Source organism: Octodon degus, unplaced genomic scaffold (genome assembly GCF_000260255.1).
Source record: "Octodon degus isolate 3935 unplaced genomic scaffold, OctDeg1.0 scaffold00015, whole genome shotgun sequence".
NCBI classification, from domain to species: domain Eukaryota; kingdom Metazoa; phylum Chordata; class Mammalia; order Rodentia; family Octodontidae; genus Octodon; species Octodon degus.
This window is the reverse complement of record NW_004524591.1, coordinates 12995037-13012588: the sequence shown is the minus strand read 5'-3', so window position 1 is coordinate 13012588 and position 17552 is coordinate 12995037. Positions and strand designations below refer to the sequence as shown.

Sequence of the window (17552 nt, the reverse complement as noted above, 5' to 3'; positions counted from 1 at the left end):
AAAACAAAACAAAACACCCCAAATGCAGAATATACAGTATATAATACCATTTGTGTTAAAATGTGATTTTTATGCATCTATACTATATTTCATACCTCTACTAAATGTATGTGTATACACAGTCTCAAGAAGGATATACAGGATACTTTCAACATAGAGAAATAAGGGGGCAGAGACGAGGGGTATCAGAAAGATTTGCTTTTTTATTTATTTATTTATTTATTATTTTTTGGCAAAACCAGGGATTGAACTCAGGCCCTTACTGAGCTATGTCCCTGGCCCCTAAGATTTGCTTTTTATTATGTACCTATTTATACCTTTTGAGTGGTAAGAGATGTACAGTACACTTTTTACACATGAGGCTGGGTTGGGAGAGCAGAACAGTATGGAAAATTTTGTGAAAGAAAGAAAATACTCAGTATTTAGCATTTTCTTTCCTTTCCTTCCAGAGTTTGAGGAAAAGTACTTTGGCCTAAGAATAGCAGGAATCTTAGGAAGAGGATCTAGACCAGGGATCTATGTTCTAGGTTACAGCTCGGCAAACTTTTCTGGTAAAGGGCAGTAAATACCTTACTTAAGCTTTACAGGACACATTTGGTTTTAGTGAGATATCCTGGATTTTTTTTTCTTGTTTGTTCATTTTCTGTTTTATAATCCTTCATAGAAGTGAAAAGCTACTTTAGCCACAGCTAGATTTAGCCTATGGATGTTCTCACAGTGTGGTCCCAGAGCCAGCAGCATTAGCATCAGCTGGAAACGCTTGGAACTCCCAGCAACTGCACACTAGCCCAGATAATGTGAATGTGAGCCTGTAGGGCCCGGCAGCTACCGCCCTGGGAGAGTTCTACCACGCTGAAGGTGCCCTGGGTAGTCTATAAAGTATTCCCAAGTGAAGGGCAAAGATGTGAAGGAACTGTTTCAAGTCAGTAGGCCCCCAAGCGAAAGTAGCTGAGTAGGGGCAACTGTACTGACTCCAAAGGAAGCTTAAGCTGCACGCCTTTGGACACAGGTTTTTGTTTCCCTTTTAGGACAGGGCTAGGACACTGGTACCTCTGGACACTCAATCCTTAGGCTTATTCCTTTGGGAGTTATTCCTTCCAGTGTCAGGTATTATCATGTGTAAATTCTGAATGAATATTTGGCCTGCTTCATTGTCGAGGCTTTAATTATGTACTTGATTTTATAATGTTTTCTTTTAGATATACATTATTTTGACTTATTTTATCATTTTTTTTCTGTTTTGCTTCCTCTTTGTAAAGGTGCCTAAGTCTGATGGTAAGAAGGCAGCTGAAGAGCTAAAGAAGGGAGGCTGGAGGCTTTGCCCAGTTATCCCTGCCCAGGCCCTGGCTTTACTCAGGCTTCATCAAGGATGTACAAGACAAGTCACTGTTCTTCATTAAAAAGAAAGAAAAGCTTCCATAAATGAAGAAATAGTGGAACTTTCCACCCAGTGAAGCTGTAAAGCTAGAAAAATAACACATAGTTTGCAAATGGAGCGAAAATGCAAAGTCTGATATTAGCATGTATAAATCCAAAATATGGAAAGTCTAATCTAAAGGCATTATCTTCGTGCTGATTTCTTTCATTTCCTTGCATTTAATCCTTCAGCAGTCAGAGATGATGATATGAAAACACTTATATATTAAAGAGTAACACCTGACTTACAACCTCTGCCAGGTTAGAAGGGTTAGTGGGCACCTGTGTACTACTTAACACAAACTCTAGCCTTGGTTTTTAAGACACCAGGCTTTGAATTCACCTTTAAAAACAAAAAACAAAAAAACAAACAAACAAAAAAATTGAGAATGTGTCCTTCACACTCACATTCTCTCCCCCTCCTCCACAATCTTGTTAGGGCACAAAAGTTCCTAGTCTTTAAAAAAACTTTATTTACATTTTTAAAAATATACCATGTACTGTTTTATGGTTTTGCAATATATGAAGATCTTCCATATTATTGAATATTCATGTAAAATGTCTATATTAACTATAGAACATTTTATTAACTGAATGTATCATATTTTTCCAATTTGACAATGTGGGGTAACTTACCTGTTTACTATATAAAAAGAGACTAATAGTTGTGAGTCTAGTGGATTAGACTACCAAATCAAGAGATAAATGACTTAATAACCTTGAATTTATTACCATTCTTGAGGATATTTTAGGTGGGAATGAGCATGCTCATTAATCTTTTAGGTACTATATTTCCTTAACTTTGTGCTAGAATCCTGCTAGAGTCTGAATGAAATGGCAAAAAAATTCAGAGTTCAACGCACATTCCAAATACCTTCTAAGAGAGGCTTTTGTACTTATCATATGTAAACTGAAACGTATCATGCTGCCCCATTTGCGGGTGGCTGAACAGTGATTCAAGAGACTGTGAGAGGTAGCACAAGTATACTTAACTCAGCCAACCACAGTCTTTACATTACAAAATTACATATTTCATGCCTGTTTTAAAAAGTCTGTACTTACACTTATAGGAGAATGACAAATCAGATTTTTAGAAATACCTGCCAGGTATGAAATAAGTATAAATGTTGAAAAGAATAAGACAAACATCTTTTTGAGAACATGGTTAAGATCCCAAGAGATTATAGGCCAAAAATGGAGGAGAAAACCAAATATCAGAATGTAAGTAAGCATTAAGAGATCCTAGAGCTCTTCTGAAGGGCTTAAATAATCCTAGAAATCTAGAAATTGCTTTTACTGGTCCTGTGAGTTAAAAAACAAGGTCTCAGGAGCTGGAAATGAGATCTCTGCCTAGAGTTGGGCTGCTTGGATTGGTAGTTACACTTTTACTAAAAGATGAGCTAAGACAAAAATATCTGCTTTTTTGTGAAAACAAATGACTTGCCTTGTTGGAACTTCAGCTCTAGATGGAAAATCTCTCTCCTTTGAGAATTTATGATAGCCTTGCCCTTATGCAAATTTGAGGTTTGAATTTATCCTACCTGCAAATCTAAGAAACTACAGACAAGACAAATTCTAAGCAGTCCTCAATTGTTTTAACCTGGGAAGTTTGGCAAGTGCAAACACTGTTCTCCTTTTAGGAAAACAGACGTGTAGGACTACAACCCCAGCCTCTCAATCGATATTCCTGGAGATTAAGATCAATCAAATACAAATACACAATTCAAAATTACAAAACCCAAGGAAGTAAGCCATTGGGAATAATTCAATAGAACCCACAAAGAGCAGCATGTTTAGATACTGGATAGACAATATAAAACATAAAATAGCTATATTTATATTTAAAGTGTGAAGAAATGAAAATGGTTGTGTGCTGTTCAGTGGCAGGGTGCTCATCTAGCTCATCAAATGCTGTTTGATCCCTTGAACTACAAAACCAAAACAAAACCAATAAATGAAAGCACTGAGAATGTGAGTAGGGAAAAAAAGGTCACCAAGAATGAGATTAAAAATAAAAGGAAAAAGATAATCACAATGCCAACAAAGTATCTAAAATTTAAGAATGCAGAAAATGTAAGACATTACAAATCCTCCAAAGACATGACAATTTAAATAAACTACAATAATAAAGAATAGTACTAAAATGAAGAGAAACTGCATATATGTGTGTACGTATATTTATACTTATGTTTATATTTCAACCCAGTGAAAAAATGATTTATTCAGTGAAAAAATGATTTATTCAATAATGGCATTGAGTCACCCTATCCAACATTTAAAAAAGAAAAATTATTTCACATCAAATAAATTTCTCTAAATGACAAAAAGAAATTCATACATTTATAAGAAAATTTAGGTGATTAGCAAAAAAAAAATCTTGAGAGTAGATGCGGGCTATCCAAGCACATCACTCAAGTCAGACACCATAAAGGAAAGACCAGTTTAGATTTAATGTAAAAACAATATGAGATTAGACTTGCCACTTTAACACCTTTTTAAAATTCCTCATCTTAAAAGGTATTGCAAATACCAAGGACAGAAGAAACAAACACAAACTACATTTGATAATACTAAGAAGCTGTTACCCCAAAACACAATTAAAGGAGATATCCAGCAGATGGAGAATACCTAAACGGTTGTATAATGTAACATGAATGGAAACTGAGCCTGGAAAGATCATAAAGATATCAAATACTCCAGAAGAAGGTAGGTGGAGATGAAAGTAAGACAATACTGGGATTCTGAATAAACAACAGCTGAACTGCTAGGTCTCCCTTTCACTGCCATCAGGTACCTACCATACCTCACCCTATGAGGGAGAAAGGAGACAACAGTCTTTGGAGAACTGAATAAGATGTTCCAGACTCAGGGAATGACAAGAAGAATGGAAATGAAAACATGGGTCAAGTAAAAACAAAACAAGGAGAAAACCCAATCCAGCTCCCAAATGCCTGTATTCAGTTTACAATCCCCTCCCCAAATATCTGTAGACAGACATATCACCTATAGTCAAGCTCAAGAACTGACATGTCTGCTCTCAGATTTCTTTTTTTAAATTTATGCATCTGATACAGGGTCTCTTGCTATGCAGCTCAGACTTGTAGTGATTCTCTTGTTTCAGACTCCCCAGCACTGGGTTTATAGGGGTGTGCCACCATACCCAGTTTTAGTGGCTGGCATGGCATACCCGGGGCGGGGCTGGCATGGCATGTGGTACTGGGGATTGAGCCCAGGTCCTACTACTTGCCAGGCACTCAGACCACTAAGCTATAGCTCCCTAGCCCAAGCTCTACCAGTTCTGTAGTAACTACTCTTATATGACTAACAGATAAACCAAACATTGAAGAAAAACTTTGAACAACAAAATTAGTACAAGAAAATTCAAAGGTAATACATAAAACACAGACTACATAAAACTTCAAAGGCAATATAAGGCCTAATGGTCAAGATATTACAGTCATGTAATAAGAAATTAGAGAACAAATATTGCTGGGCTTGGTGGTGCATATCAATAATCCTAACACTTGGGAGACTGAAGTAGGAAGACAGTAAGTTCAAGGCCAATTTGGAGTACATAGTGAGACCCTTTCTAAAAACAAAAGAGCCCCGACTCCCCCAAAAACCAGGATAGTGACATTGGTCAGTGGTAGAGCACTTGTCTAGTATACATTAGGCCCTAGATTCAATCCCAAGTACAGCAAAATAAAGAGCTATGAAGAAATTAGAGAGTAAGTAGAAATGCACAGAAATAAAAAACAGCTGAAATAAAAAGGTTTAAAAGAAAAATCAAGGCTATCTCTTTAATGGAATGATGAAACCAAGATGGAAACAGAACACACACACACAAAATTAAACATTTAATGACTAAAGAATTGCAGTATCAATAATAAAGAACTAAGAAATCTATGGCTGAGAATACTCCAACATCACAATAAAGATGCACATTATTGAAAACTTTCTAAATATCAGGGATTAAAGAAAAAGACATTACTTAATAAAAAAAAATAAAAGGGTCAGATTGGCCTAGACTCCTCAGAAGTACCACTAGAAGCCTGAAGATTATGAAACAATGCCTTCAAAATACTAGCTGAAAATGATTTTCAACATAATTTTATATCCAGTTTAACAATCTTTCAATGTTTTACAGTGAAATAAACATAGATCTGCCAAGTCTCCAAATATCTGCCAATCATACACTCTTTTATTAGGAAAATTTTAGAAGACACAGTCCATCAAATAGAATTAAGAGGAGGAAAAAAAAAAACGGGATCCAGGAGTGAAAGGACTTGTAGGATGAGTGAAGGGAAACCCCAGGACTAGAATCGAATCTCAGGCCTAGAGAACAAACAGTTCATACTGGAACAGGCAGCAGAAAGGCTCTAACCTGTATGTTTCCAAGAAATAAAAAGCAGTAGCTTCTTTAACTGTACAGACTACTTATTAAGTGACACAAAGGTGATGAGGGCTTGGGACTCAGCCTGTAAGTCAAGGAAATCAAAGCAAATGAAAAAAATACATTACTTAGATCCCGAGAAAAAGAGAAAAGCTATTTAAGAAATAAAATGTGATGACAGTATACTATTTATTCAGTAAAATAAAGAAACATTAGAAACAAAATGTATGAAAGGTATTAGATACAAAGATAGAAAAAGCCTAAGTACTTTTCACCTTCTACCATACAAAAATAAGGGCTGAGGCTAAGACTCCTGCAGAAGACTGAGAACCTCAAGGGATTAGCTATCTAGAGGGCAAGTTCTCCCTTGCTGAGTCTGACCCATTCTAATGGGTTTTTGAGAACTGGCTACACGATTGGGTTATATATGGATATTAAGGTAACTTACTTATCACCATCTTAAGGCATTCAGGATTGTCTTGAATAAGTGGTTCAGCTTGTACCGTTTTACTTAAGAAATTCTTTGATATAAGTGGAAACCTGACTTTAGCAAGGATATCAACCATAAATGGCTGGCGATTAGGTTCATCGTATTTCAACCACCTGACTGCAGCATCATAAACCTAAGGGGAAAAACAGCATAGTAAAGTTCTTAGATGGCAGAAACATTCCAATTACCTATGTTTATTCTCACACTGAAGGGGAAAAAAATCTCATAAGGAGATAAGCACTTATTCCTCATATTTTATCAGTTACTGCTTTTCAGCCTTAAACACACTGCCTATACTTGGAGTGATTTGCAAACTGCTCTAGTGGGTCAAGTAGGTGATATGTTTTCAGGAAGTTAATTACATTTACATAGTGTAATGACAGGGAAAACATTAGTGTTTTTTTTTTTTTTTTTAAATATATTTGGCATAGGGTCTCACTACGCCACTCCAACTCGTAGTGATCCTCCTGCTTTCAGCCTCCACAGCACTGGGATTACAGGTGTGTGCCACCACACCCAGACTCAGTGGCCCCCTCAGTATGCCCGAGGGTGGGGCAAGTGTGGCCTGTGGTGCCTGGGATCAAACCCTGGTCCCTGCACTTGCCTGAGTAGGCACTTAGTCCTCTGAGCTATCTTGCCAGCTCAAATTTACCAGTTTTAAAATAAAGCACTGGGCTGGGGAGATAGCTCAGTAGAATAAATGCTTGCCCGGCAAGTGCAGGGTCCCGAGTTCAATCCCTGGTAACACACACAAAAAAGTATTGCATTCTTTTTGGAAGGATATACACTGTACTGAAAGTCTACTGGGGGCTAGGGAAATAGCTCGGTAGCATAAGCTCTTTCCTGCCAAGTGCAATGTCCTGAGTTCAATCCCTAGTACCACCACCCAAAAGTAAATAAATAAACAAATAAATAAATAAATGAAAAGTCTGTTGACCAGTGATAGTTTCAATGTATCCTCATTTATTACTAGAAAAATAGGTTTTCTAAGAAGACTTCCATCTCTGGGGATATGAAGGTGATTCACACTTTTACTTCAACCTTACAGTCGTATGTTATGATATTGATAGATTTATCTACTTTTTTTTTTTTTTTTTTCAGAAGCAGGGATTGAACTCAGACCCTTGCGCTTGCCAGGTAAGCGCTTATTCTACTGAGCCATCTCCCCAGACCCTGATTTATCTACTTTCTAAAAGCTTTAAGATATATAAATTCTAAACTTAATATATTATAGAATATTTCTGTGACTGTTTTCCTTAATACTCTGAATTCATTTAATTGTACTCAACAAGTCCAAACTCATGAACATAATTTACTTCATAAATCATTAATTTTAATATGCTGAAAACAAATGTATTACTTCATTATACACATATCTACCATTATATGCTTGAACTGCTAAATTAATTTTGAGGGGTATTAATAAGGCTTAAGTTTTGATCTTTTTATGAGTTAAAAGTTGTATGGACATGGTCTTTTTAAAAGATAGGCTTTTTAGAATTGTTTCATATTTACAGAAAAATTGTAAAGATAGTGTAGATTTCTCATATACTTTGAATCTAGGTTATATCAGTGTAATGCAATAGTTATAACTAATGAACAAATATTGTTAACAAAAGTCCAATATATTTTTTAATTTCTTTTATTTTTATCGTGATTCCATTAAGGATACCATATTATAATTAGTTTTTTTCTTGTTTTATATATGAGTCAGCTAATTTTGATCACAGAATTGAGTTTCAGGGTTTGACACAGGGTCTGGCTACATGGCCCAGGCTGGTCACAAACTCCCAGATTGAAGGGATGGGCTCCACCTCAGCCTCTTGGGAGTTAGGAATTTAGGCACATGCCATCAGGTATAGTGTATAGAACTGAGCTTTTTGTTTTGACTTAGATTATCCAGCCTAACATCTCAGATTGCATTCTGATACTCTACACCAATTAGAAGGCAGGGCAAAAGAGCATAGCCTAATGGCAGTGGTGAACTTATGATATGTTTGCCCCAGTGGACTGTTTGTATCACTGAAAGCTTTTTTAAAAGGTTTGCCATCAGTGGCCTAGGGAAAACCTTTTATTTTTAGAATAAAAGCAACTCAAAGCACAGGATCTCATATTAGTGTACTAGTTTCCTACTGCTGCTGTGATAAATTACCACAAACAAAAGTTTAAAATACAGAGGAATGTGAAGCTGAAAAATAAGAACTAATTGAATCTGCCTATCAAAGTGGCCCCGCTACCAGCTCCCAAGTGCCTGAAGCCAACTGAGACTTCTATTTGTCTGACAGTGATGGAGCTTAGAATATAAAACTGGTCACAGTTAGTAAAAACCAAAGTGTCAGCAACGTTGCCTGGAGGCACTGTGGCTATAGGACAGATAACTTCCCTGCCTTTTGCAGCATCTTGCAGCTTCTGTATTCCTTGGTTTGTGGCCTCTCCTATCTTCAAAGCCATCAATGGCTGGTCAACTCTTTCTCATCATAGGGTATCACTTTTCCACATTTTAGTACCCTTGTGATTACACCAGATCCATATGAATAATTCCTAAGATCCTTAATCACACCCTCAAAGTCCCCTGTACTATATAAGGTAACATAGGTTCTGGGGACATCTCTCAAGTAGCTAAGTCTTATAACTATGCTTCACTTATTGTTCCTTGAAAACAGCCTTTGAAATAGTGTTAACTATAAAGATGGTTATAATATAGTTATTATGATGAGTCTTTTTCTTCCCAAGTATCCAAACATCAGGTACAAGGAATTAATACACAGAAATTTGTACCAAGAGAAAAGAAAGAGGGAAATTTAGTTACCTGATCCTCTGCTCTCACAGTCAGAGTGTCCTGGTTAAGAAGATGTGTTACTCGCTTGACATCAAGTTGTAGAAATTCATCGGTTTTGTAAACTTCAGTAAAATGCTGATGAATAAAGTCATCTGCTGTTGCCTTCAATTCAGGACAATCCAGACACTCTGCAAGCACACTGATACCTAAACACAGAAAGAACACAAAATGGCTTTTAGATAAACCAAATATATATTAAAGACAAAGCATGACTTCAGAAAATTTGAATTTTGTAAATCTGGGTCCTTTTCCAAGAATTTGCCTGTTATGTCAATACTGGACTTACGTTTGACTAGTTTTAATATTGTGTAGGGCAAGGCTTCTTTAATCTTTTTCAAACCTTTCTTTGGTACTGTTTAGGATTTTCTCTAGCAAATAAATTTGGAAATAAGCTTTAGCTTTAAAAATCCTGAAACAGGGCCAGGAAGATGGTTCAGTAGAATAAGAGCTTTCCTGGCAAGCGCAAGGGCCCAAGTTCAATCCCCAGTTCCGCAAAAAAAAAAAAAAAGAAAAGAAAAAAGAAAAAAGAAAAAGAAAAAAATCCTGAAATAATTTTAATTAGGATTGAAAAGAAAAAAGAAAAAAGAAAAAGAAAAAAATCCTGAAATAATTTTAATTAGGATTGCACAGAACATTTGTACTACTGTGGAGACAACTGACTTTGCAATGCAGAGAAGCTCTGTTTAAGAGCATAACATATGTGAGTCAGTACTTCCAGTACTTTGGGAAGCTGAAGTCGGAAGATCACAAATTTGAAACCAGCGTAGGTTAACTTAGTGAGAATGTCTCTAAAAAATAAAAGGGCTGGAGATATAGCATAGTATAAAGGCCCTGGATTTAATCCACAATCACACACACGGACGGATATGAAGAGAGGGAGAACATGACATAATATCAAGTTTACTAAGACATGAACTTATTCATGATATTTAGATTGTAAAATGATCTCCAACATACAGTTTCCTTCGCATAAGCCCTGTATCAGTGGTGGTGATCCTATGGCATAGGGACCATAATGGTCCATTTATAATAACTGAAAGCTTGCTTTAAAAGGTTCACCATCATTGCCCTATATATTGCCCAGTTAGACTTTCCTAGCTCTTTTACTTCATGTTTAGGAAGAAGTTTTACCCATAATTGGCTCTTTATGTTCCAGATCAAAAGTCTACATGGGCCAAATCTTTATTTATATATATATATATATATCTCCATATATATAGTTTTTTTTTTACCATAAGGGCTAGAAGATAAGATTTTTTGAACTATTTAAAAATGGTTGTTAAAAAAAATCAGGAGAGGAAGAATAGAATGAGCAAAGGGAAAAATGAATGTGATAAGACAATTTTTTATCTAGTTCTTTACAGAAAAACACTGGCAACCCTTCTACATAAAACCACTATTTTTTTTTTTTTTTTAGAAACCGGGGATTGAACTCAGGCCCTTGCGCTTGCCAGACAAGCACTTATTCCACTGAGCTATCTCCCCAGCCCAGAACCACTATTTTTCTATGTGACCTTACAGCAGGCCACTTTTCTAAATGTAAGGTGACTCTGTATGTCTCAAATTTATATTATTCTTTTTTAAACATCAACAACAGGTAGTGAGCCAAGTATGGTAATGTATGGTTGTAATTCCATTACTCTGGGAGGTTGAGGGAGAAGAATCCCAAGTTCAAGGCCAAATGCACAATTTACTTACTGAGACCCTGTCTCAAAAAATAAACAAAGGGCTGCATACGTAGCATGAAGGTGCAACCCCCACTATCATTAGAGGGGAAAAAAAGGAAAAGCAAACAAGGTAATAAAATCATAAAAATGTGTTGCTATCACTTTGAGTATGTGTTTTCCCTTTAGCTCAGTAACCTATAAGATTTCTCAACATAGAAACGTGGCATTTCTGAGTAAAATAAATACTGTTATTTAAATTAATGAGCTTTATGTTTTGAGAATGGTTTTAAGTTTAGTATTGATAGTATAATTGGGGTATAGTGCCATGCATCCTTTACTCAGCTGAACTTGGGCAAAGTGCCAGAGCCTGAGCCCCTTTAACTTTTGTCCTTAGGAAAAAATAAGAAAAACAAAGACCCCTGGGCCCACGTTGGGTATGTCTAAAATTTTAGGCCAGGATGCGCAAGTGCTAGACCAGCCATACATTCAGTGCCTACACCGTTTTGTTTTGTTTTGTTCTGACCTGGGCCATTTTCTGTGCATCCTTTCCAGCTACATGAGAATTGCCTGATCTGAGCATTAACTTTGCTCTTTAAACTTTATTAAACTTTATTACTTTTCCCCATACCATCCAGTTCTTTTCTGCACATGAAATATGGAACCCATGGTGAGCCAGCCAGGAAGTGAAAAACAAAAGCAGGGAGATCATGGGTACTTTGTCTCAGGCAAACTTAGCCAAAAAGCCATTTTCTTTTTTCTGTATTCCCGTCTCATTAGTTATCAGGGAGGACGGAACTGGAAGGTGCTGGAGGGTAGAGAAGCCTAGGGTACCCAACCCATGTGTTGGGGGAGGGGAAGCACGTGGCCTCCATGGGTTCTCAGCTCAAAGGCCTGTCTTTCTTAGCTATCTACTACAACCTTTCAGGCTCCCAGGGCTGATTCTTGATCCCTTCCTGTAGTAAGTTCTTTCTGGAGCCTTTTGTTTCTCTAGTACTAGCTTTCTTCCTCTCTCCATCCTACTAGGTTCATTACAATTTTGGCCTTAAGTTTATTTTCCTAAAATGATACATAACCTGTGGTTGCTAAATGACTTTTCATTATAAAGCTTTAATTTTCCTTTTGTGGCATGAACTAGCAAAAATGCAGGGTGTTGGCAACAAAGAAGGGATTTAGGGAGGGGTGGATACTACAGAATCTCAAGCTTTAGTGTTTTTTTTTTTGGGGGGGTGGTCTTTTTGAGACAGGGTTTCAGGCTGGCCTCAAACTCATAGCACACCTCTAACTCAGCCTCCAGAGTGCTGTGATTACAGAGGTGTGCCACACCTGGGCTCAGAATCTCATTTTAAAACTTGGTCCTACCTGGGTTACTGCAGGAGTGGGGGTCAAAAAAATCCCACCTTTCTTAGGCTCACAGCAGCTCAGAAGACCTTCCAAGCTTCATCTTTTTTCTCTAGGGACATGTCCTAACAACATTTCTTAAGACTGCCACCTACTGATTCCTTACCCATTAAACTTTCCACAGTCCCTTTGCAAATAAGCTCCAACTGCCTTAACTTTCCCAGATAATGGTGTCATGGTTAAAGAGTGGTTGTCAAATGCACTCACGTCTGTTAGCCAGGGTTCCCAAGAGGCACCAATGCAAGAAAATTAACTGAGTTTCATGGAGGTTTCTCAACGGGGAAGCACTTACTACTCTTCCTTAGGCACTGTATACTATAACATCAAGTGATCTTATAACTGAATAGAGGCATCTAGCCAGTAGGGCATTCTAGCTCTGGATCCCCCTATCTGGGAAATAGGAGAAGATTCGAAAGTCCAAATGAGGTAGTGCTAGTGCCCACACAAAGCTAGAGACATCTAGCAACTAAATTTCAACGAGTTCAGCTTTTCCAGAGGTCACTGAGCAGACCACAAACTGACTCAGAGGATGTCCTGTAAGGTTCCCATAACCTAACCCCAACCAGTTTAGCTTTATTAGTATGCCCTGGGGCTGAACAGGTTAGAAATAGACCCAGGAAATGGTATGTAGGGCTCCCATGATCTAATCCTTATTCTTCCTGCCCACAAATGCATCATGGGACATGCCTCATCCATTTTACCTGACTCCCCAGAAGAGATGAAGAACACAGTCAGTGATGCCTGTGCCCAAGTCTTCATAGCTCTCTACCAAAAGCGGTGATCTCTTCCATGGAACTAATCTCTCAAGAGCTGACACTGATGAGGACTTCCTCTTGTCAGCATCCCCCCCCACCCCAACCTCTTTCAGGCTACCTCTATGCCACCCTGTAGTCAATGCCCCCAGCTGATAAAGATAACTTTCTGAGCCCCCATCACCACTATGTCTGGGTCTGCCTATCTTAAAGGGCCAGAAAGATGGAACTCAACATCTAAGTTTGTCAACATATTAATACTTTGGGAAGTGGTGGGTGTAGCATTCAAGTTCAGGTACCTTTTCAGTCAGGCATATTTAACAATGCAAAGAAACTAGGCAAGTTTTCTGAGGACCCTGAAAGTCTGCTGACAAACTCTATGCCCTAACAATAACTTCTGATCTAACTGAGAAAGATGTCTGGTTCATCCTGGTTTCCTACTACACAACATTGGAAACAGTAAAGATTGTGAGAGCTGCAAGACAGGCTAATGATGAGATCTCTGCAACTATCCCTGGTGATCAGCCAACTGACACTATTTGTACCCCAAAAAGGGCTCAGTGAGCCCCTACACTAGGGGTAGAGAAACCAAATGAAGGTTATACTTTCAGTTCATCTTAGTAGCGATGAGCCACGGCACACCCACGCCTGTGAATTATGATAAGCTCAGGATTATTAGGGCTCTGATGAAAATCCAGCTACTTTCTAGCACCAGCTTTAAGAAGTACACCATAAATACAACAATTTACACCTGGAGTCTAGAGAAGACCAAATTATCCTGGAATAGCATTTTATTAGCCAGTCTGTTCCAGATATTATGAACTCTAGAAACTTCAACAGAGCCCATAAACTGGGATAAGTCAATTGGTTGATGTAGACTAGTCTTTTTAACAACCATGATCAAGTAGAGGACAAACAGGAGCTCAATAAGGCAAAAAGTTATGCTACCTCTAATGGATAAGGCCCATGATAAAGCCCACAACACCAAGGGAAACTGAACTACTAATCCAAAGAGTGATGGAGGCAAGTCTGAGTGCTTCAAGTGTAAACAATCAGAGCACTGGACAAAAAAGTGCCCTAAAAAGCCACCATGTGTTTGCTAGGCCTGTCTGAACAAAGATGAAGACCCTTGGCATCAGAGGGGTACTACCCTTCTTCCTAGAAGGGGATTAAATCACCTGCCACTATGGTGGGGAAAAATGCCTGGACAGTGACTGATGATACCAGAGGCAGCCTGCAAGCAAGCAAATTACCTTTCTTTGCAATACAGGGGCACCTTAATTCTAATCTTCTATGGGAATGAATTATTGTCCCACTCCTCAGCTGTTGTGCGCCTTAAAGGAGTTAATTGGTCAGCTGGCTTTACGCCCACTCTGAACTGCTGGTTGGGAGATTTCTTTTTCTAAACTGCCTTCTTGATAATACCACAGAGCCCAATCCCTATAACTGAAAGAGATTTACTTTTCCTACTCAGGGCTACTCTGTCATTTAAACCTTGGGAATCTGTGCCCTAGCTGCCAGAGACTTGGCCAACCTGGCTCCACTGGCCAGATTCTTCTGCCAAGAGTTGATTCCTAAGCATGGTATGATGGCATTCCCAAAGGGTTGCCAAGGCCATTCCAGTAATCAATCAGCTGAGAATCCTAATCTGTACCCTTATAGAAGGCATTATTAGTGTAAAAGAGAAGTTAGGTGGGAGGTAAAGCTAATTATTGACAATTCTTTGGTTATAGGGCTGCTAGTGCCATGCCAGTTCCCATGTAATGCAATCATCTTACTAATAGTCAAGCCATCAGGAGATTGTAACCTGGTACAAGATCTCAGAATCATCAATGAGGCAGTGGTACCTAGTTACCCCTTAGTAGATCCATAAACCTTCCTTGCAGAAATCCCAGGACACACTAGTAATTGGTTCTCTGTCCTTGATTTTAAAAATGCCTCATTTTTCTATTCCTATGGTCCCTTTGCTATTGGTTAAATTCACCTGTTCAGAGTAAAAACCAAGCTGAGGCACCAGGAAACAACACAAACCTTGTTCACCTGCAAACCAGTGGGTGGCCTCAAGTTTCTTTTTGAAAACACCAACCAATCTGCTGATCCAGATTAAGTAACTTGTTTCGTTTCCTCTTAAGTAAAAAGGATAAGCAGCCACATTGTGAAGATAAGGTCCCTCTCCCTGAGTGTATTATGTAGCTAGTTTTGCTAATCTTTTGCTACCCACCACTCACACTTGAGGTCCATGCCCCAAGTTACAAAATGACCTCTTTTGACTTGCTTTTCTTGGGATCCTCTTGGTTCAAAAACTGTCTCTAATCTTTTTTTCCTCATTAAAATGAAAAAAAAAAAAAAAAAAAGTCTCTAGAAGAGATAATGGGCAGTCATTACTTACACAAAATCTTGAACAACTTAACAGCCTATCTGTGGTGAAACCTACAGTACATGTGCCCAGCCAGCTACCTGTATCACTGAAAGCTCTCAAATGTTTGCCATGATTGGCCTAGGTAAACTTGCCCAGAGTATTGAAAGTCAAGTAGATTCACTAGCAGCAGTGGCATATAAAAGAGCAGGGGACTAGATCTCTTAGCTGCTTTAAGGAGGGATGTATGTTTCTAAAAAAAGAATGTAATTCCCCTGTCAATCAGTCGTAAATAGTGAGATATACAACACATGAGCTAGGCAAACACATTTCTCAGATCCAACAGGAATAACTTAAAATGTTTATTGTGTCTGTACATTCACACACACATATTCTTTGTTCAACACTGGCATTTGAATGGCAAGGGAAGTTTTTATGCTCCTGCTGAGTTAGAACAATTTACCTACAGTAATATAAACTATCCCTTGGAAGCTTTGTACAATTAATCTATGATGTCATCAGGTCTGGAGCATTACTTGAGAACACATTTTTCACCTTTCCAATTCTACCATGCTTCCGTTTGTCTGCCTTTGAAGACAATTTCAGTCATTCTCTTTTGTTTCCCTATAGTTTCAATTTTTGATTTTTTTAAATCTTTCATGATAAAGTATGTGGCTATTTTATACATTCTTTGAAATAATTAGCTTTTCTTTTTTGTCCAGGCCCAAAATCTATTAGTTTTATTTTTTTCTTCATTATTTATGCCTTAAAGAGTATTTACAAACATGCACAAATACCATTTTAATTAAAAAAATAATTGTTTGAATATTTCCCTACCTCTTTGAGCAGATTCCTTAATTAAGAAGCAATAAAAATGAATGTATTGACTTTTCACTTGCGCGTTAGGAGGCTTTGGTCGGTGTGCCGTGCCATCTCCCCCCGCCCCGCGTCAGGTACCTGCCCGACTCAGCTGCTGCCATGGCATCAGATGAAGGCAAGCTTTTTTTTGGAGGGCTGAGTTTTGACACCAATGAGCAGTCGCTGGAGCAGGTCTTCTCCAAATATGGCCAGATTGCTGAAGTGGTGGTGGTGAAAGACAGGGAGACCCAGCGATCGAGGGGCTTTGGGTTTGTCACCTTTGAAAACGTTGACGATGCCAAGGATGCCATGATGGCTATGAATGGAAAGTCAGTGGACGGGTGACAGATCCGTGTTGACCAGGCTGGCAAGTCTTCCAACAACCGATCCTGAGGGTACCAAGGTGGCTCTGCTGGCGGTCGGGGTTTCTTCCGAGGGGGCTGAGGCCGGGGCCGTGGGTTCTCCAGAGGGGGAGGGGACCAAGGCTATGGTGGTGGCCGCTTTGAGTCCCGCAGTGGGGGCTATGGTGGCTCCAGAGACTACTACAGCAGCCGGAGTCGGGGTGGCGGCTACGGTGACCGGAGCTCAGGGGGGTTCTACAGAGACAGCTACGACAGCTATGCTACACAAAACGAGTAACAATCTTCCTGCTCAAGACCGTCCTTCTATGGCTGTATATTTAAAGATTTTGGGAGCTGCGCTGAATCGTTGATGTGTAGTGAACACACCTCCTTGTATTTCTACTTTTGTAGTCATTTCTGTTCCTATCTTGTCAACCCTGCCTGACTGCTTCTGACCCCCGAGATGGCCTCATCTTTTGCTTTTTAAGGAAGCGCCACTGTTAAGGTTTTGAAGGCGTTTTGAAAAGTATTTGAGTTTACTTATTTATTTATTTTTTAACCATGAACCATAGCTTTTTAAAAAATTATCAGGAGTTGTGTGATTTTTTTTTTTTTCTTTCCAACTTTGTGGTGCTGGGGATCAAACTGAGGGACTTGAATGTTAGGCCAACACCCTACCACTGAGTTGTGCCCCAGCTCTGTTAATGGATTTTTGGTTTTAGTTGTTGTTTTTACTGATTTTTTTTTTTTTGGGGGGGTCACCTATGAAATTGGGTGCCTCCATTCATTTCGTTAAGGTTGAATGGACCCTGGATCCGCTCTTTGCCAGAAGCTGAGCAAGCTGTGGCTTTTGGGACTCCGTGTGCCGTTTGAGGGTAGCCTGGTAGGACAGCAGCCTGGCACAGAGAGGCTGCCCTGTGCCAGCCGTGCAGCATGCATGCGGGACCGTGCAGAGGCGCTGAGGTTTTTGAAAACATTTATTTATATTGTCCTTTTTCTTTACCAGAAGATGTATGCATACTCCATCGATGTTGTATTTGCA

General features: G+C 38.8%; 1 protein-coding gene and 1 pseudogene across 4 annotated transcripts in view; one reads left to right on the top strand and one right to left on the bottom strand.

The window, feature by feature from the left end:
* The window catches only part of Klhl7 (kelch like family member 7), an 85998-nt gene that overhangs the window by 27018 nt on the left and 41428 nt on the right, over positions 1 to 17552 (bottom strand). For all 3 annotated transcript variants that reach the window (XM_023709895.1, XM_004626463.2, XM_023709896.1), the window contains exons 5-6: positions 9109 to 9284; positions 6258 to 6432 (exon numbers count right to left, since the gene is read on the bottom strand). In XM_023709895.1, the coding sequence (XP_023565663.1) occupies positions 6258 to 6432; positions 9109 to 9284 (351 nt within the window). The remainder of the gene's footprint in view (positions 1 to 6257; positions 6433 to 9108; positions 9285 to 17552) is intronic.
* LOC105741528 lies at positions 16284 to 16808 on the top strand (annotated as a pseudogene). The gene has a single exon (XR_001117002.2). The product of XR_001117002.2 is annotated as a cold-inducible RNA-binding protein pseudogene (transcript).